The 20,035-nt window shown below is 40.6% G+C and overlaps 1 protein-coding gene across 4 annotated transcripts in view; it reads left to right on the plus strand.

The window, feature by feature from the left end:
* The window catches only part of MAGI3 (membrane associated guanylate kinase, WW and PDZ domain containing 3), a 73,497-nt gene that overhangs the window by 38,012 nt on the left and 15,450 nt on the right, over window positions 1-20,035 (plus strand). For all 4 annotated transcript variants that reach the window (XM_037410480.1, XM_037410482.1, XM_037410478.1 and 1 more), the window contains exons 3-15: window positions 1,269-1,388; window positions 3,426-3,635; window positions 4,942-5,116; window positions 5,968-6,047; window positions 8,140-8,197; window positions 9,218-9,312; window positions 9,937-10,125; window positions 11,593-12,201; window positions 13,215-13,246; window positions 14,862-15,015; window positions 15,601-15,692; window positions 17,845-18,037; window positions 19,214-19,399. In XM_037410480.1, the coding sequence (XP_037266377.1) occupies window positions 1,269-1,388; window positions 3,426-3,635; window positions 4,942-5,116; window positions 5,968-6,047; window positions 8,140-8,197; window positions 9,218-9,312; window positions 9,937-10,125; window positions 11,593-12,201; window positions 13,215-13,246; window positions 14,862-15,015; window positions 15,601-15,692; window positions 17,845-18,037; window positions 19,214-19,399 (2,193 nt within the window). The remainder of the gene's footprint in view (window positions 1-1,268; window positions 1,389-3,425; window positions 3,636-4,941; window positions 5,117-5,967; window positions 6,048-8,139; window positions 8,198-9,217; window positions 9,313-9,936; window positions 10,126-11,592; window positions 12,202-13,214; window positions 13,247-14,861; window positions 15,016-15,600; window positions 15,693-17,844; window positions 18,038-19,213; window positions 19,400-20,035) is intronic.

Here is a 20,035-nt window from a genome sequence, read left to right on the forward strand (position 1 = left end):
CTAGTGTCACAGCAAGAATTAATTAGTGGGAGAATCTGGGTAGACCTGTCTCATCGGTTATGCCAGCCCTTCTGCTGTGAGCATCTGCTAGCATCACTTGGTCCAGCCAGCACAGATGCCAACTTGCCTTTAGCGAGGTGCCTAAAGGTGACTGCTCCCATGAGTGGACATTTATAGAAAGCACCGTTCAAGGCACAGGACGCTCTGACAGCTGCCAAAAATCCTGTGTCATTGCTTCTCACCCTTCTGTGTAATTTCACTTCTTAATTATCACAAGATCATCCTTTACCTTCTTTCAAAGGTTCACTGATTAAAATGGCTCATCACCAACTGTATTTAAATATTCATTGCAGTAAAACCCTCAGTTTGTCAACTGATGTTCTTGTAACTACAGGAATTCTGTTCTCAGTTTAGCATCATTATTATACTGATCGTGCCCAAGGCTTTGCGACTTTCTCAGAAGATAATAATAGTGAAATGCAGTTTATTTGCTAGCAGCTCTTGTTCGTGCTGCTGCCTGAAAAAAATTGACATACACCTTTAAAATGCTTTATGTTATAGGCAGTAACAAATCAGTAGAGTCCTTTCCAGGAGAGCTTTAATTAAGCTGTTATGACTATGGGAGACCCATATTTAGAGATACAACGCTTCGAGAACTTCTGCATTAAACCAGCAATTTACTGATTACCGTGAAAAATCTTACCTACAGCCAGGGTTTGGTGTATAGCTGATTTACACTCTGAATTGTAAGGTTAAAAAACAGTTTCTGTGCCCGGTTACGGATTTGGTGGCCCAAAAATCAAATGTGCTTAGTTATGCTGACCTCTTGGCGAGTTAGTGAGTTGGTACTGGTGGAAACAGTGGAGAGATGAAGCACCCTTACAGCTGGGTTAACATACCACAGCTGTTAAACAGCTCCTCAGAATCCCAGCCTGTGACGGCCTGGCCCAGGCATTGTCAGCTTCCACAGAAGCTGGTTTTGGTTCACTGAATGGAGGAAATTCTCTCTAATTACCACCTCACCCAGCTTTTTTTCCTCCTCCTTCCTCAATACCAGAACTGTCATTCCTACATAATTTATTGGCCTAGTTTTCATACATTATTGTTCATTTGCTCGCCAGTGTTCTATCTCTTATCTTACCGGAGTGACATCATCACTGTATAAAGGTACAAAAATACATTGTTTTTACTGAACTGTACAGCAGGCAGCATTTGGTAAACAGGCAGCACTTAAGTATCTTACAAGAATGTTTTCTCTGTCTTTTCAGGCACTACACGGGCTCCCAGAGATGGGGAGGTCCCTGGGGTAGACTATAATTTCATTCCGGTTGAGCAGTTTAAAGCACTGGAAGAAAGTGGAGCCTTGCTAGAAAGTGGAACATACGATGGTACGTTGATGACACGGAATGGGAATAAGGACCCAGAACTCATGTCTGGTGTCTTGGTCTAAGTGCAGTTCCTGCAGTTCCTTACACCCCGGAGGTGCCACTTGGCCTGCCCGTTGATGGTCGTTACGCTACCAGAGCGGCAATATTAAGTCTATTTTTGGACTACCTGTGAAGAAGACTAGTGGTCTTGTTTTAAAGCTCTCTACTAAATCACAGGTGTCCTTTCAGCCAGTCTTAATGCCATCTGATTATTTTCCCCATTGCATTTTTGAGGAAGCAAATGTATTTTGCTATGAAAAATCTAACAGCTCTAGACCAGATTGTCGAAATCTGTAGCAGAGTCAGTTTTGTTAAAAGTGATGGGGAAACACGTCATAATGAAGGTAGCGAACCGTCAGGAACTGGTTATCCAGGGGAGTCAAGGAGCTGCTACTGTGTGGCAGGCCTTTGGTTTGCTTTGGTTTGTTTTCAAGCGTTTGATGTCAGTCAGAGGTAACTTCAAGGTTCCTCCTGTCCCTGTGCTCTAGGGTGGGGGGATGAACCAAAACCCACCTTTTTTTAAAGTGAGAGGGAGGAGATACCAGTTTGACTGGCTCAGCCCTGGGGATGTCTTGCACTGCTGTGGAGCATGCCTGGTTGCAGATGGGTCTCAAGTAACGATCACCTGGTTTCTACTGCTTTTTACTATTGAATGACTTGACACCGTGAACAGAACAAATTGCAAACATCTTGTGCTGCTTTTTAACCTAAGTTTATAAAATCTGACATATGATCTGGCTAGATTTTTTTCAAATATATAGTTGTACTTGAAGTCAACTAAATTACGGCCAAATTTTCAGAAATGCTGAGCATGTGCAGCTTTCGTTGATGATCAACAGAATTTGAGATTATAAACCTGCCTGATTTTTACATCTGTTTAACATATATTTGATTCCAACATATGCATCAAGTGGATTTCTTTGGTAGTTGGTGGATTTACTGGCACTCGAATGAGTTTGGTTGATTCCACCCTCTTAAAAAAAAAAAAAAAAGGGAAGAAAGAAAGAAAAAGAAAATGTCCAAAGTAGAAGATTCTGTGAAAGGCTTTGTACCTCCTTCTTTTACATGTCTCATGCTGTCTGTCAACGTCGTCCTGTCTGTGGAAATCTAAGCAAATTTAGACTAAACTGACACTTTTTTTTCCCCCTTAGCTCTCCTTTATCTGGCTGTCACCACTTTGAGCCTCGCCCTCACTTATATTTTCAGAAGGGTTTCTTACTTTTTTTTTTTAATGGTCAAAACCATATCCAGCACCAAAAGTTACCCCAGCAGGAATTCTGGGAAGCTCTCTTACTGTGTGCTCCATTCCCTAATAAAAGTCAGATGAGCAGTCAGGAGAGAGGTCAATTGCTGAAATTGTTTTCCGGAAAACAACAGATGATTCCCAGTCTTTGTGTTTTAGATTAAAATATTGAAGAAAAATATCTCTTCATTTTTCTCAAGCAGAGCTCATTTTTTAGATGAAGCTGTATTAACAGCATGTATTATCAGTAGAAAATAGTAGGATTGTAGTTTTAGAATCAATTATTTCTAAATGGTTTTATGTAAATAGATACTTCTGCACAAAATTAATTTGCTTTTTTACTTCAGAGTGTTTCTGTTGCTGCATAGTACTTTGTTAATCAGTTAATCAGTATATAAAGTAAGAACAATTGATTTTCACTGTTCTGCTTTTCTCAAGACTGTTCCCCAAGTCTCTTTGCCTGGAATTCACTAATGTTCCATAAAGTAGCAAATCTGTCTTTTGCTTTGAAAACATGTGGCAGGATAGAAATTTTGAATTAAACCTATTGTTTTCTGATGTCAGATAGCATCATTGGCAAATAGGTTTTGACTCTTGATCGATTTTTTGACAGTGCTTATGTCTTTTTTAAGAAGTTAAGTTACAGTTCAGGTCTTTCACCAAAAACATGTTACATAGGCAATAAAACATTCACTGCCGGTACTTTCTGCAAGTGTCAGTGCTTTAGCAATCTTGATTTTCTGTCTCACTGTCAGGTAATTTTTACGGTACTCCAAAGCCTCCAGCGGAGCCCAGCCCCTTTCAGCCTGATCCCGTGGATCAAGTTCTTTTTGACAATGATTTTGATACCGAATCACAGAGGAAAAGAACCACATCTGTCAGCAAAATGCAAAGGATGGACAGCGCTCTCCCTGAAGAGGAGGAAGAGGAGGAAAAGGAAGCAGTTAATGGCAGCGGAGGGATAGGTTGGTTGACAAGGGGAGAAATTCCCTGAAGTATGGTATGAATGGATAAGAAGCATACAAATAACGCTCATGCTTGCTTGAACTGCTTCCTTAGTTTTGGTAAAGTTTGAAGGCAGTTTTCTATTCAGACTGGTGTTTTTACTCAATTTTGAAATTATCTTTTAAGAAGAAACAGCTGTTCTTCCAGCCAGATGTGCAATTGCATCATAAAATGCACTGCTCAGTAAAGAACATGTAGTGCTGGGTATCTGCCAGTTACATGAGGAGGAAGGAAAAATTTATCCACTCTTCAAGTAACAGAATCCTTTGCAGAGTATAATTCATACCCTGTACATGTTATTGTTTAATTTTGAGGAGATTACTGTATTTGTATGCAGGAGATTTTAGTGAAGCTGTTGGTTTAAGGGGCAACGCTAGCTCATACTGTAAAATTTTCAGATTATTTTGGTTAAGGAACTGTTGCACAGCCTGAAACTGCCTGAAGGGGAGTTTCTGGAGAGAAATAAAGCAGAGTGCATGAGGACTGGACCAGTGTCCGGTTGGACCTTTCAAAGGTTGGCAGGATGCCCTTTTCCTTCCGCTGTCACAGTTACTCATCTTGAGGGGGAGGAACTGATGGCGGAGAGAAATGTCACATTGCATTTGCAGATGATCCTGTCTGTGTGTTTAAGACAGACTTGTATTGACTAGACCTGACCTAAACTTGCTAGCTTCAGGGCTGACAACACCACAGCACAGAGCGGCGAGGTGACCGGGCTGCTGGTTAGGTGAAGGTCGCAGATGTTGTTGTGTGATGAAAGATACTGAGCGTAACCTCAGGACTGAAGGGTGGAGGCTTGCATTGAAAGTTTCCTGTGGGGATTTTTGGGAGCTTTTTCTTGTGCCTTGCAGGAGGGTGGTGTGTGTTTTATTGGCACTTTAGGTCTTCTCTACATTTCATTCTGGTGCTTTGAGGAATATTAGTAGGATTGGGGGGGTGGGGGGGTATGGTATTACAAACACTGTTCTGTATGTAAGAGCAGCAACAAAGTGTAGTCAACTTGGTTTTCTGCCAGCATTGATTTTTTCAGAGTAGGCTCAGACACATGATACGAGGTTAATTCTGTTTGGCAGGGGAAGAGCAGAGTTCAGTGTTTTCATGTCAGCTTTTCAAAGTTCACAGCTGAAAAAAAAAAAGGTGGAAAAATGCACATCACACATGGGGCAGTGTTTGACATCCACTCGTAGCCAGATTAAGAGGGTGGTTCTTTGTGAGAAACAACATAAACATCTGACAAATAGTAACACTTTCCCTGAACAACTGCAGAAAACAAAGAAAAACATTCAGATTCTCCTGACTGGATGAAACCTGTTCCCAGCTACAACCAGACAAGCAGCTCCATGGACTTCAGAAATTACTTGTTGAGGGATGAAACCCTGGAACCACTGCCCAAGAACTGGGAGATGGCCTACACCGACACTGGCATGATCTACTTCATTGAGTGAGTAGACTGACAGTGTGGAGGGGTTGCTGTGCCCTTCGCAGGAGAGAAGTGCTGATGGGTGGCAGTCTAGGAAGCTGCCTGCTGCTCTTATACCTCTCTTCTGCTGCTCTTACTGCTTCTGTTTCTCTATGAAATTTAATATATTCCTGCTGTTAGATTCCTTACTGCTGGTCATCTATGTTGTACACTTAGTACGATTGCCGTCACACAGGAAAGCCTTGTGGTTCCACATGCAGCGTCAGTTTGTAATGCGAGTTTTGTACCTCACAAAATATGAAGCTGGCTGGGTATTGCTAAGGGAGGTATAACATCATATAAACCTTCTCTGTGTCAAATTCCTCTGAAATCTGAGAGCTTGTTTATTCTTTCTTCAATGCTTGTGTTCCTTGGCTGGGAATGCATGCTGAAAAGTACAAATAGCACAGATTAAAGCCCAGGATAGGAAAGTAGCTCGTATGTGCACATGTGGAACAGCCTCATTTATAAGCTGTAAGGCAAAAATGCAGCGGAAACCTTACTGAGAGTTAATCATAAGAGGCTAAAAATATTTTTTCCTTTCAGGTAGAAACAACTGCTGTTCCCACATGAGCTCTCGGGGTCAGGGGAGAGTGTTTATACCCCTAACATTTCACATCTGTCATGGAGAGTCTCCAGTGCAGTGGTACCTCTGAGCATCATTGTTGCCTTTCTTTAGCATTTTATGGTGTGACTAGGGCGCAAATAGAGGTTATATTATCTAAAAGCTACAGTCTTCCCATGGTAGTAAATATTTAAAAGTAAAAGTAAAGCAAAATTTCTTCAGTCTGAGGGAGTTCTCTTCTTTTAATGGCATATGTTCTGCTCTACAGTCATAACACCAAGACAACCACATGGCTTGATCCACGGCTCTGTAAGAAGGCCAAAGCTCCTGAAGACTGTGAAGATGGAGGTGAGATATTCAGAATTAATTTTGCACCTGTGACTGGTAAATGTCTTGAGTTTATCCCAGCTGGATACAATCCATTATTGCTGTGGTAAAGCTTCTTCCTGGTACACGTGACTGGAGCAGGCAGGGTAGTGCTGAGTGTCCCCAGTTTGGTGGCGATAGGAGTTTGCATAAGACTGGGAAGGTCCACATTGTATTTTCTCTGGAGTAGTAGAATCTGACTGAATCATGGGTTTAGCTGCATTCGTGAGAAGAGAATGAGATAACTTTGTTCCAGTTACTATCATTGCTAAGGAGAAAGCTGGATACCTTAGTGATGATCTCAGTGGAAATTGTTGTGCAGGTGGAATATAGCAGGAGGAAGAGGTCCATAAGTATATTAGAATATAGGAATAATAAAGAAGATGCAGCATTATACCTGTTGCCGATCATACCTTTTGCATGTGACATGATGATATAATATTTGAATGCATAAGTAGAGGGAACAATCTGACTCCCTTCAACTCTTCATGCTGTTGCTTCAAGAGTTACAGGTCTTGTTTCGGCTAGAAAAGAGTACCAAATAGCTCTGTCTTCAGCAAATGCCTGACATTACAAAAGATGAGGCAGACTCGGAATAGCCTGTCGTCTTCCTAAATTGCACAGCAACCGTGTATTCATAATGAAGCCAGCTGGAGCAATGGACGCATACTGCTACTTATTAAACATATGTGCAGCTCACCACAGGATAAAAAGAGCACTTTAAACAGATAGATGTAGGATATCCGAATGAACAACATTTAAATGAATAGACCCACTGGGTCTTTTGTCAAACCCTGTGGAGTAATGCTGTTATTAATAATTGGTAATGCTGTCATATGTTAGGAAAATTCCTGTTACTGTCAAACTTAGGGCAGCCTCAAACAAGATTACATAGCAATTTTACCCCTAAAATGGCTAGCTACCTGAGTGTGTCCATTATTCTAATATTTAAATTTCCATAGTCAAGATAACTAGAACAGTAAATCTAGAATAATTGGACCTTTGTGTTACCTGCTTATCACCTTCAGTCAATTACGATCTGCTGCTAGGCACCATCTTACCAGATTCTGAATTTGCCATAAAAAGGAGCTTTTCACACGTAACTTCCAGTACCTATATCAAACAGGTGATTTTTTTTTTATTTTAGACCCCTAATGTAGGGATGTCCAAGGCAGCCCAAGCCCGAGCCACTGTCGGCTAGCTTGGTGTGGCTGCAGGAGCCGGCAGGCTGCAGCAGCACAGAACCACATTTCATCTTCTTGGCAGGCTAGACAGTCTGTGCTGAATTTGATGCAGCCAGACCTAAACACGTGCTGGTATTTTTGGGGTGTCTCACTGTATTGTAAACATCAGGGTGAAATAGCCTACTATGGAGGGGGCTGTCTTCTTACTTATCACGTATGGCTTATATAGTTCTAACTCTATGAAGATTTCTTGGGTTGACTGAAAACTGAAACATTGTCAGAGTACAGTGAGATATCCTGATGTTATTGAGAGAATAATTAAAGATGGCATTACTTGTGCCAGGTGGTCTGAAACAGAAAGTACAAGAGGAATGGAGATGCAGAGTTTTGCAAGCTTGAGATATGATACTGCAAGGCATTTATAGCTCTCTTTTGTGGTGTATTTGGGGGCAGAAGCAGTGTGACCATATTAATAATTGTATAGCTTAGAAAGTTGACAGCTATCAAATCACATTCATAGTTTATAATTAGATTAATTTTAAATAATGTATTTTTCTTCCTCCTTTATAGGTTCTTCCTCTCTAAATAGGTTAGTTTGTATCTTGTCTTTAAGTTTATTATATGTTTAAAGTGGTGTGCTTTTGTTGAATACAAGTCTCTGCATCTGGTGAAACAAAGTGAGAATTACAGGGCTTCACGTTCCTGGGAACAGGCTGATACCCTTTCGTCGGAAGGACCAGCCTCCAGCAAATGAAGGGAATAAAAAAGGACCTGTATTTTCCTTATATTTTTCATGAGTCTGTAATCTGTCCTCTCATTCCTTCATAAGAGCTTTGATACTTGCAGATAGTTTTCCACTGTAACAGAAAATTTGGTCTTTCTGATTGCAGAACTTCCTTATGGATGGGAAAAAATAGAAGACCCTCAATATGGAACATACTATGTTGAGTAAGTGCTAATTATTAATTTGACATAGTTATAAATTGAGCAGAAAATAATGAAGCGTTTGATATGCAGTACGTATAGGTTGTAATGCAGTGCGAGTATTAAACATATCCAGTAGAAACAATTCTAGAGGCAGTGAACACATGGTGCACACTGCTGAAGCACTGGCATGTGGGAAGATCCATGGTGTGACTGTACTGACTTCTTGAAGTGTATTTCATTTGGGGAGGGAAGCAAGCAGCAACCAAAGTAATTTATTAATGGGAGTGAGCTGATGTCATTTTTCTTAGCTGTAACAAAAATGGGGTCACTTGATTTAAGAGTGGTACCTGATAACTGTAAAAGAGCAAAATCAATTTATCTCTCATAGCTGTCTCCAAAAAGCCAAGTAAATAACTACTAAACTGCTGCCAGAGCTCTTTTGAATCTTCTTCAGGTCAGAGTAAAGGAAATCTCTCTAACCATGGGGAAGAAAATCAGTAGAGTTGAAAATGTTAGTTTCAGAGAGCTAGCTAACAATTTTTTGACTTTGGAAAACTGACACAGATATTTAAATTCTGCTCAGACTTACTGGGTTTTTTTCCACTCTGCTCTACTGCTTTAATATCTACTAGTAAAAAGGTGAGTTTGTAAGCATTATAGGTAGATGGAAGAAACACATAGGGTCAAGAGAAAAAGCAGGTTTTCTCAGTTCTAGATTATTACAACCTTTTGAAAATTTGCAGAGTAGAGTGAAGGTATACTCTACCTAATAATTGCGGGAAGTAAAATTGTATTGGCTCTTAAAGTAAATCAAGTTGCTGAAAGAACAAAAATGCTTTCAGTATTGATCATGATAGTTTATTGTTCATTCCTCCAGAGATTTTTTGAGATAATAAATTATATATTTTGATTTTGATTATATATATAATTTGAGATAATAAAAAATAGTATTTGTAGATGTATCTTTTGTGGTTGTTTTTGCTGTGAAATAGGCAGAATGCTTTCTGCTGAAATCCTGATCTACCTTTTGTATGTCTACAGTCATATTAACCAGAAAACTCAGTTTGAAAACCCAGTATTGGAAGCCAAAAGGAAAAAACAACTAGGACAGACTGATGTTGGCCCTTCAAAATCAGGTATCGCTGAATATTGTGTTCTTTGTCACTAATATCTTTATCTGCAAGTATGCATCATAAGTAACCGATTTTGGAATTCATCAAGGCATTAGTCTTGTCTTTTCACTGGATGTTGTGGTGTTGCCCTCCCGAATCTGTAGGGTTTTTGAACGATTCTTTTTTTGAACGTTAAATTGAACTGCGATCCTTAAGACTACTTTAAACACATTTTGATCGTTCTGAAGCTGTTTGTCGTAAGCAGCTTTTGAATATGGGGGAAGTTAGAAGAGCCAGCTGGAAGATGCAGGTAAAACCACACCTTGAATCTTTTCATCTGCTTTAAGCTTGATATTCAAGGGTTAGAGTGTAAACCTGGGGATTATTGGTGGGAGCTTTAGCTCCAGCTCTGCTGTAATCTGTACTATGGTCTTGAAAAAGCTCTTCAACTTCTCCATTCACTTAACTCAGCCATGAAATGAGTGTAACGGCATCGTTTGCTTTACTCCATAACAGTGCTGCAGAGGTTAGCCAATGCTAACCACACAAATCATTATCCTTTATGACACCTTAAAAAACAAACAAAAAACTTAGCAAAGCTAACCGTGGTTTCCTACCTTCGTATGTCTTTGTTCCATAATTCAAAAGGACCAGAGAAGTCATTCTTCACTAGAGATCCATCCCAGCTTACAGGTGCACTTATACGGACCTCACTGAAAAAAAGTACAATGGGATTTGGCTTTACAATCATTGGAGGAGACAGACCTGATGAGTTTCTGCAGGTGAAGAACGTGTTAAAAGATGGACCCGCTGCACAAGATGGGAGAATTGCACCAGGTCAAGTATTACTTCTCTGAACTTGCACTTCCTGTGGTGCTTTTAGAGAGCACAGCTTCTGAAGCACGAGAGGTTGGATGACTTCATCCACTGACTGAATATGAACACCTCACTAAATGAAATAGTTTTCAAATTTGTGAAAGATCTGTGCAGAGCAGTGGCAGAAAAGGAAAAGAAGCAATGTTGTAGATACAAATCTACTTTGAGTATGCTTCTGAAGATGTCAGTGGTTCTGCTTTAGCCTAAGACTTTTGGTTTCCGGGTTGTTTACAGAATGTTTTTTTTTGTTGTTGCCTTTCTATATGTCAAGTAAAAATGGTGTGTTTGAAACCTGGTCTGTATTTTGCCTTGTTGCTGCCACAAAGCATAATACCAAATATTAAAATTGCAAAAAACCTGCAGCAGGAATGAGCAAGCCAAGCTATATGAACTGGACAAGTGAGGAAACAAGAGAGATGAATGTACCTGCAATCCATGAAGAATTGCACGCTTTTTCATTGTTATTATACCTTTAACTGTTACCTATAAAATTATTGTAATCTGGTTTACATACTAGAAAAGGCAAAATGCTTCTTTACATATCACATAAACTCTTTACTCTTCAGATAAGAAGAGTAATAAGAGTTCATGCTTCCGATTCATTATCTAATACTATTTACTTATGAAATGAAACAATTCCCTGTTTTGTTGCCAACCTATTGTTTGAACTTGTTTGTATGTAGTGCATTTTCCTCCTCTGTAAAAATAATGATCCTGCAGTATTGTGTGGTGGTGCACACGTGTTTGTGTGAAAAGATACGTACCTATTCCTGCTGTAGTTCATGTAATAAGAGAGTTACTGTCTTACTGATGCCCAGGCATTTAAATGGTAAGGCGGTTTGCTTGCTGGGAATATTGTATCACACGTGCAAAGTTTCATGGTCAAAATGATGTAAATTATGAAACAAGGTTTCAGGATCTGAAGCCTACTTCCACTTCATTTTGAAAATAGATGCTTAGCCGTGTGGTGCAACAGTGTAAGAGTATAGGATGTGTGTGGGCGCAATCCTAGCTTAAGTTCAACCAGTCCTAAAATAAACATAGGACCACTCCCCCCAAAATCTGATTTATTCTGGATTGAATTTAGGATGCTGTACAACATGAATTAAAGTAGAAGACATCTGCTTGCAGTAGTGTGCGTGCACTGCTTCATCTCCTGTGACTGTACAGTATCATTTTTTAAATCTGCTGCAGATTAAACTTTATATATTTAGCACACTGTGTTCTGAGATGAAATGGATAAAATGCAAAGAGGAAAACCTTTATGCTTTCTGGCAACGTCGAGCCAAAAGGTAACAGCACAGCCACTGCTCATTGTTAGTTTTGAAAACTGCACAGTGATTTTCTCCAGTTATGCCTTTGTTCTGAGTCCAGGTGTGGATGGTTTTGTTTCTGTTTTTGACACTGTTGAAATTTCTTTTGTAACAGGTGATGTCATTGTAGACATAAATGGAAGCTGTGTCCTTGGCCATACCCATGCAGATGTTGTCCAGATGTTTCAGCTCGTTCCCGTCAATCAGTATGTGAACATGACTTTGTGTCGTGGTTATCCTCTTCCTGACGACAATGAAGACCCTGTGATAGATATAGTGACAGCTACACCTATTATCAACGGACCACCTGTGACTAAAGGAGATGTTTGTGTGACCAGCCAAGATCTAATAGCTGGAGCAGTTGTGTTGGACCAGAATGGAAAAATGGGCCCCATGTTGGTCAATGGTCGTCTGAACGGCCCTTCCATGGATACAACTGAACAGAGGATCTCTCTTGCATCTTCAGGAGGCTCTCAGCCAGAGCTGGTCACCATTCCCCTAGTCAAAGGCCCTAAAGGCTTTGGGTTTGCCATTGCAGACAGTCCTACAGGGCAGAAGGTGAAAATGATTTTAGACAGCCAGTGGTGTCAAGGCCTTCAGAAAGGGGACGTAATCAAGGAGATTTGCCATCAGAACGTACAGAGCTTGACACATCTGCAGGTGGTGGAGGTACTGAAGCAGTTTCCAGTAGGAGCAGAAGTGCCACTGCTTATCTTAAGAGGAGGTACATATGTACATTTACAGTTGTCAAGTATGGTTATATGCATTTTAAGAGTCCCTTTTTAGTGTGATAGCTAAATCGTGTCCAGTCTTGGCAGCCAAGTAGCAGCTTATTATTCAGCTGTTATGTTCTAGGTTGAATTTATATGCCTGAGTATTTGGGGTGAGAGCATGTTGCTAAGGTTGGGTTTTTTCAAAAATTTTATTACGATATGTTTATGCACTGTCTCTTCCAAGTGTCTGGGGAGTGCTAAAGCAAAAATGCAGTCTCTAGCATAATACAAAGCATATGATGGACAGAGTTTTCCAAGGCTCTCCAAATGTATTCCAGTAACTGTAGCTGTAATGGATAGGTGATTACAGGAGATGGGAAGAAGCATCAGCAGTGATGTGGAGCTGACCACTGGAAATACCAGAAAAATGTCAGTTTTGCATTTGCATATTTATACCTTTTCATTGACTGTCAGTCATGGACCAGAATGCATCTTCTCCCCAAAAGCTGACTAGTAGGTAGTGTGTGTTTGCCAGAAGGAGCTGAAAGAATTATGAACCAATATGTGGCTGCTTAGTGTCATTTTAAGATTTTACTGTAGCCCTGAGAGTGTCACTTCAAACAGTCATCCACACCTGCAAAAATCTCCAGGTCTTTTTCTATATAAATGCTACTATTCCTTAATCAGCTAAGGAAATAATTGGATTTCTTTGGTAGCAAGTGAAATTCTTCCAGACAAATTCATAGTCCCTGTATCCAATGAACTGATGTGTGATTTCGTTGACCAGTGTCTAGCAAAAAAAGAAATAGATATTTTTCAGTGTTGTACAGGCTAGCAGTTCTAATTTAAGACTTCTCTGAAGTGGTGTGTTTGGCCAACTGAACATTCACTTTGCCATTTAAAAGAAGAGTGAATAAGCAGTTATTATTTTCAGCACAGGAGGAGCTGATTACATTGCCTTAATGCTGTTTAAGCTTTTGGTGACCTAGCATTGAAATTGCTTTCTGTGTTGTGTTTTCTTCAGGTCCACCCTCACCTACTAAAACTGCCAAAGGGGTGAGTATTAGTGATGTACTTAAATTTGATTCTGCTGGAGAATATTCAGGGGGGGTTTGGTTGCAAACCAAATGTAAATATGGTCTACTTAACACAAAAGATTCCTTTGAGTTATTTGATGGAGGCGATGGATGTCTCCCTTACTGTTGAAGAATCAAGAACACAGCAAAGACCTTGTGGGACAATAGGTGTAGTACTGTTGATTTGTCATTATTTTAAATATGACATTACCACTTAGGTTTGATCGTTATTTCCTTTTTTTGCACTGTACTTGAAATTGCTATCTGCATGCATGCTTCGACCTGCTTTTTGCAATCTCATCTCCTCTGGATTTTAGTCCCTGCGATAATCTGTAAGATGATTTGGCAAAACCATGTCTGCTTAGCTGGCACAGATTCTTTGTCTTAAGGAACTACTGTCAGAGTACCCATTAAAAGGGAAACAAAATACAGTATCTTTTTTTTTTTTTTTTTACATTGCTAATTGCCTGTATTAAAGTGAAATGGGATTTGTGAAGGAAGTTTATATTCCATATATTTCTCAGTCCTCACACAGATTTAATGGACTGGTTAGCGCTCCCTTCTCAAAATGCTTGCTTATCTTTGAATCCATATTTTCAGGAAGTCTCTATGGGGCTGTACATTCCTAGTCTGATACCCATTATTCTTGGAAGTTTGATCCGTTGGGGTATCTTTAATATACATTAGCTCAGTAAAGAATCCTTGGGCTTAATAAAATACCCTCTGATTTGATATGCTGATAGTAATGCATATTTTTGTCATGAGTGCTTCTTTTATGAGTTAGGCTAGTTGGTGAACAGACTGTTTCTTTAAAAATGTTTCTTGTACAGAACAAATGATTGCATTTTAGGAAAACCCAATTACCAGAATGTAGATGTGGCTTTTTCTATCTTTGTCCTGCTGTTTGAATATTCAAGTCTTATCCCAGCAATGAGATAATATGAGCACACAAGTTCAGTGTGCTTCATACAAGTGCACTCAATAAGATTTTCAGATTCTGTTCCTTGCAAGCATGCAGTTGTCCACACTAAATAAATCGGTGCATAAATCTCTGCAGTTCGCGGATGCAGGCCTCGTTAGTGTGGTTCCTGTGTCAGTGCACTCTGTGCAGGCACGTAAAAATGCTTCGGACTTGGGTACTGGTGTTCTAGCACATGTGCAGTAGCAACTTCCCATGGAGCACTTGATGTTCAGTGGCATTAAGTAGCATGGCAAAACAATTCAGTTAAAAAGGGTAAGTTCTTGTGTTTATAAACATTTAAGTGTCAAACTGCTAAATGGCTTGGGGGAGTTTTCTTCCACTCTTTGTAAAAGGGTGTATCTAGCCTGGAGAAGAGAGGGGTCTGGGAAGACCTCAGAGCAGCTTTCAAGTGCCTAAAGGGGCCGACAAGAGTGCTGGAGAGGGGCTTTTTACAAGAGCATGTAGTGACAGGACAAGGAGGAATGGCTTTAAACTGAAAGAGGGGAGATTTAGATTAGGCAGAAGGAAGACTGCATCTTCTGCATGATGTTTGTGGTTTCTGGGCATACAAGCACACGAGTCCAGTTATGCTTTTGATCTAATAGGGATTTTGTGGGGGTGTGGTCTGTTTCAGAAAGACAAACAGGACAGTTCAGGGAGTTTGGAAGCTGTCAGTGATCCCATCCCACAGCCGATGCCATTTCCACCCACTGCTGTACGACCAGGCTCTCCTAAACTGGACCCTTCAGAAGTCTACCTGAAGTCTAAGACTATGTATGAGGACAAACGTGAGTATATCAACTTCCACTTCGAAATACTCAATTACTAAGGAACTTTTTCTTTGTCATATGTGTAGTAAAACTGTTTGACTTTCTTATCAAATTTGTTAACCTGATGTAGATAAAACATTTCAAGGAATTTGTAATTCATACAGAGATGAGAAAACTGTGGAACAGCTTTTTTTTTTTTTTAAAAAAAAACAACATCATACAAAACCCCAGTTAATCATAGAAATGATCTCAGGGATGATCCAGTTCTCAAGTGAACTGAAGTAGACCTGACCAATTCAGAATTTATAGAAGGTAGCTCTGAGTTGTATTATAGACTGGCTTTTATCTTGGGCCACCGTACAAATACAGCTGTGATCTCTCCTTTGGCATTTGTCAATCTATCCTTTCCTTTTTCAGCCTTTTCTTGAAAATTTACTTTTTGATTTTGGAAAGAGAACATCACTGCAGATTTGACTGAGTTATGTACTGTATTTCTGGTTACTGTGTTCTGTCAGTAAAAAGAGTCAGAATGACCATCAAAGCATAATCTTCCAATAATCAAAGATAGCTCCTTACATGTTTTGAAATGTTGCTTTGTCTTAGCTCCAAACACAAGAGATTTGGATGTTTTCCTGCGAAAACAAGAGTCAGGCTTTGGTTTCCGTGTGCTTGGAGGGGATGGACCAGACCAGCCTGTAAGTGAAACTGTTTACCTACGTGTTATCTTCCAGTATTACTGTTAGAATGACTCCTGCTCTGTCATCCTCATTTCCCTCTCATTCTAAACAGTTCAGTGATGGTAAAATGGATCAGTTTGGTAACTGCCTTATAAAGATCACAACTGATTCAGATTAACTTTCTTTTCTTCCTCTTCATGGCTGACTTTAATCTGCGAGGCTCCTGTGCCCTTTCTGCTATCTGTCTTTGGCAGCAGTTTTCTTAGTCAGGCTGGTAATACTGATGGTGTTTCTGTAGTTGTTGCTGTGTCTCAGGAGCCCTCATAAGGGCAGCAGTGCTACCCAGCCTTTGCCCATTTCCACCTGATCCCGATGGTGGCCTTGGCACAATATGTGCCCTGGTAATGCCCAGTGTGCCGTGCACATTGGCATGGCCCAGAGAGCAGATGACTGGAAGGAAGCGGCTGCTTACCCTGCAAAAACTCCATGAGGCTGTTCTTTTGAGTGCAGCCCAGTGAAACAAGGCAAGATTTGGGATTGTGTCACAACCCTTTCCCCCACCTCTCTTACTGAATTTTTAAAAATGCATTTTGTTCTGTCAGTCAGTGTGGTTCCTGGTGGATTCATCTTAAGGAGACAAGCACAGCCTTTCATACATTCTTTCAGGCTTTTATTAGCCTTGTGTTTTTCTCTCTCATCTCAGAAAATACAAAATGTGGTACTTCAGGATTTTCATGAGAAGCTTGAAGCAGAACCAATTAAGACTGGCTTCCTTCTGCAAATGGATCTTGGTATTGTTTTGCATTGTAACTGGCATCAATATGTAGCTCTGATGTTTGTACAGGGGGAAGAATACTAGTTAGGGTCTGGCTTCTTTTAACCTGGTCAGTGACTAGAGTTCAGTTATGATTTTAAGTTGTCAGTGTAGCCATGTTTCCTAGCCTCAGCCTGCAGAGCCGTTGCAGTTGGACTGGGGTAACACTGCTTGAGAGGTAATTGCCGAGGAATGGTGGAGTTGGAGGCAGATGGGCAAATGCCAGTGTGGAAACCCCAGGGTAGTCTGTTCCTCTGACAGCAGGCTTTAGGAGACTTTCCTCTATTTCCAAAAATGCAGAAGTTTTTCTCTGGGAAGAAGTGCTAAGAACTTGCACTGTATGTCAGGGGCTGTTTCTTCAGCTGTCAAGTTAAGAGGAAAAGCTTTTGGAATTAGATACTCATAGATTGTTTTCTGACTACAGTTAAGGAATATGGGTTTTTCCATTCACAGCTGTGATTGCATTTTTTTTCCCCCCTAACATGCATTTAAAGAAAAGGAGGAGCACAAGCAAAGAATTTTACTTCTGTTGCACTTCATAGCATGTGTGGTGTTTTGTTTCCATAACAGCCATAGCTGTTGGCAAGCGTCAGGCTAATGTCATGAATGCTGTGCACAGATGATCTGCCCACCATTGCTTAACCTCCAGCAAATAGCAAATACCGGCGTGATTACTCTTAATCTTTCATTTAACTTGAATGTGATTCTAGCATACAAAATAGTTTGTGGTGTTCTTATCTGTTACATTTAGTAGCACTTTATGAGGTGGGGGTAGACAAAATGGATAAGGGGAGTGCAGCTGTTTGAATTCATTATCTAATCACCAAAAGCTATGCACTGAAAAAAATTCAAATGTGGAACTGTCTGAGCAGCTTTTCAGAAGTAAATCTGAGTTCTTTCAAAAGCTGTTACTTCTTCCGCACTCTGGCCTAGTCTTGGTTTAAAAAAAAACGGAGTAAGTAGAATGAATGACAGAGGTTTTTGTTTCAGTAATGTCTGGGAAATCATGTATGTGTAGTAAATACACAGTGTACTACTTATGTCAAGAGTTGGGCTTTTTGACAAAATAACAAATATACTCAAGAGATAGTGATGCTTCCAGAATAAGGATTAAAAATACCCCAAAACTTTATTTACTTGAATGCTTTGAGACCCCAAATTGTATCCATTGAGTCACCTTGTGCAAAGTACGCTTGCTGCCTGTGTTTCTGCTAGAATTAGATGCTCAAATGATCTTTAAAAATATCTTCCCAGAAGCTCTCATGTGTCTGGATTCACCTGGATTCTCCAACCATTACGTGTTTTGATGAGTTCATGTTCTGCTGTTCAAACCCCCTGACTCTGCTCTGCTGACAGATTTATATTGGAGCCATAATCCCGCTGGGAGCAGCAGAAAAAGACGGCAGGCTTCGAGCTGCAGATGAGCTGATGTGTATTGATGGAGTCCCGGTTAAGGGGAAGTCACACAAACAAGTTTTGGACTTAATGACCAGTGCTGCACGGAATGGTCAGGTGCTGCTCACAGTCCGGAGGAAGATCTTCTTTGGTGGTATGTGTCTGTTCCAGAGAGGGTACTTACATTTTTGTAATCAAATCAAATAAAGCCGCTCTGAAACTTATCAATTATTGCACTAGAGCTGAGCAATCTGAGATTCAGGAAGGTCAGCTGTAATTCTGAGTAAGGGGAGAAAAGCAGAATGTAATAAGCTGATGCTTCGGTTCTTGCTGGGTTGCACTGTTTGCACAGGTAAGGCTCTGAAAATTATGATGGCAGTGCTGTTTTATTCAAACTTTTTTGCAGATATTAGTTAGAACAGCCACTGATACTATGCAAATTGAGTAATAACACAATCTCTTTTCTGTACAACATGCTATGTTCTTAAGTCTTTGGGCATCTGTGTGTAGCAAGAATAAGTGCATTCAAACCAGAGATGATTCAGGGCAGCATCTTGTGATTCTGCAGTTTTAGCTCAGTGTCCAGATCAGCAGTGTACAGAAGATTATTGTCCTTCACTTGATGCTGATCATGTGAGTGACAGCTGGGGTGGGGTTCAGGAGAACTGGTAACAATCTTCTGTTCTGATGAGCAGTCAGTATTGCTTTTCCATTGCCTTATTCAACCACTAATTCTGAGTATATACAGGTAAAAGGAAAAAGTATTTTTAAGATCAATTCTCAGTTTCTTTAAAATGCCTTCTGATAAGGCAATCAGGACCAAGAGTTTGTAGGATTCCTAAAAGAAAGCCTGGCTTCAGTCTTTTAAACTGCCTTTTAAAAAATGTTTCCATTGTTCCAAGTAAACAGTTGTTCCTCAGTTAAGATAGCAATAGATCTGGTTTGTAGCTGGATTTCTGCCATAGATCTTGTACTTGGAGCACACAGAAAAGCCACGATGGTTTGGTTTTTTACTATAAAAAGGCATCAGATCGCTCTGATAAAGTCTGTGCACGCAGTGCCAAGTCTGTTTGGCTGTGTGCAACCAGTGTGCAGCAGACTTACCTTCTGTAACTGTGCATGCCTGTGTAGGGCTCTGGACCTTTGAATGCTCTATTCTGTGTCTGATTTCTGTATTAACTATATCGTTAATGAACTCGCCTCCTACTTTCCCAGGCAGATGGGTGTTTCCTCATGCTGGCACTGACACTAAGACGCAGAGTTTTGCTGTAGTTGCTTGGTAAAACAGCAGTGTTGGGTTTTTCTTACTTGTTTGTCTGTTACCTGCAAGGGGAAAAGCCACAGGAGGAGGAGGAATCGCAGCCTGTCTTGATGCAAAACGGCTCTCCCCGACTGAATCGGGTAGAGTTTGCAAACCAGCAGTCCCCAGAGGTCTATGATGTCCGTCTGCAGCGGAAGGAGAACGAAGGATTTGGCTTTGTCATCCTCACCTCAAAGAACAAACCTCCTCCTGGGGGTAAGTGCCATGTTCTGGCAGCATTGTTGCTGCCTGGCCTCGCTGCGTGGTGCTTGTACCAAAGCTGCTGCTGGCACTAGCAGGCGTGAGCAGGGCCGTGGCTTCTTCGGGGATTTCTCTGTCTTTGTTGTGCTGGTCTTACCTGCACAGCACTCTGTGTAGATACAGTCACCTCTCACTGTTTCACAGCCCAGCCAGCTGAGGCTCGGTCTGTCTGGCTGCTTCTTTATGCTCTTTTTCACTCAACTGTGACGTAAGTGGGGGGCAGGGGGAAAGTATTATCACCGGCAGCGAGCCCGTACACAGGAGTGTGCACTTGTCACAGGACAGTCTTGCAGACGTGGATAGTTGTCAGGCTGTGGTGGTGATGCCTGTTCTCACACTGCATTAATTCATAGGCATTTTAATGGAAATATAGTTTCAACTTTGGCTTTATGTTACCTGATTGGGTAGCATTTCTTATTTTGGGGATCTGAGAAAGCAGAGACTGCAGTACCTGGAAGAAAGGAATGAAGTTGTAACTGTCAGGCAGGGTGTTTGTCTAGAAAGATCGTCAAAATGAAAAAGTAGCATGCTCTGGCATTACAGTTCTGATATATGGACATGGCCTCAGGCATAGTTGTAAAGATAAACAGC

The sequence above is a fragment of the Falco rusticolus genome, chromosome 17 (genome assembly GCF_015220075.1).
Source record: "Falco rusticolus isolate bFalRus1 chromosome 17, bFalRus1.pri, whole genome shotgun sequence".
Taxonomy (NCBI): Eukaryota; Metazoa; Chordata; class Aves; order Falconiformes; family Falconidae; genus Falco; species Falco rusticolus.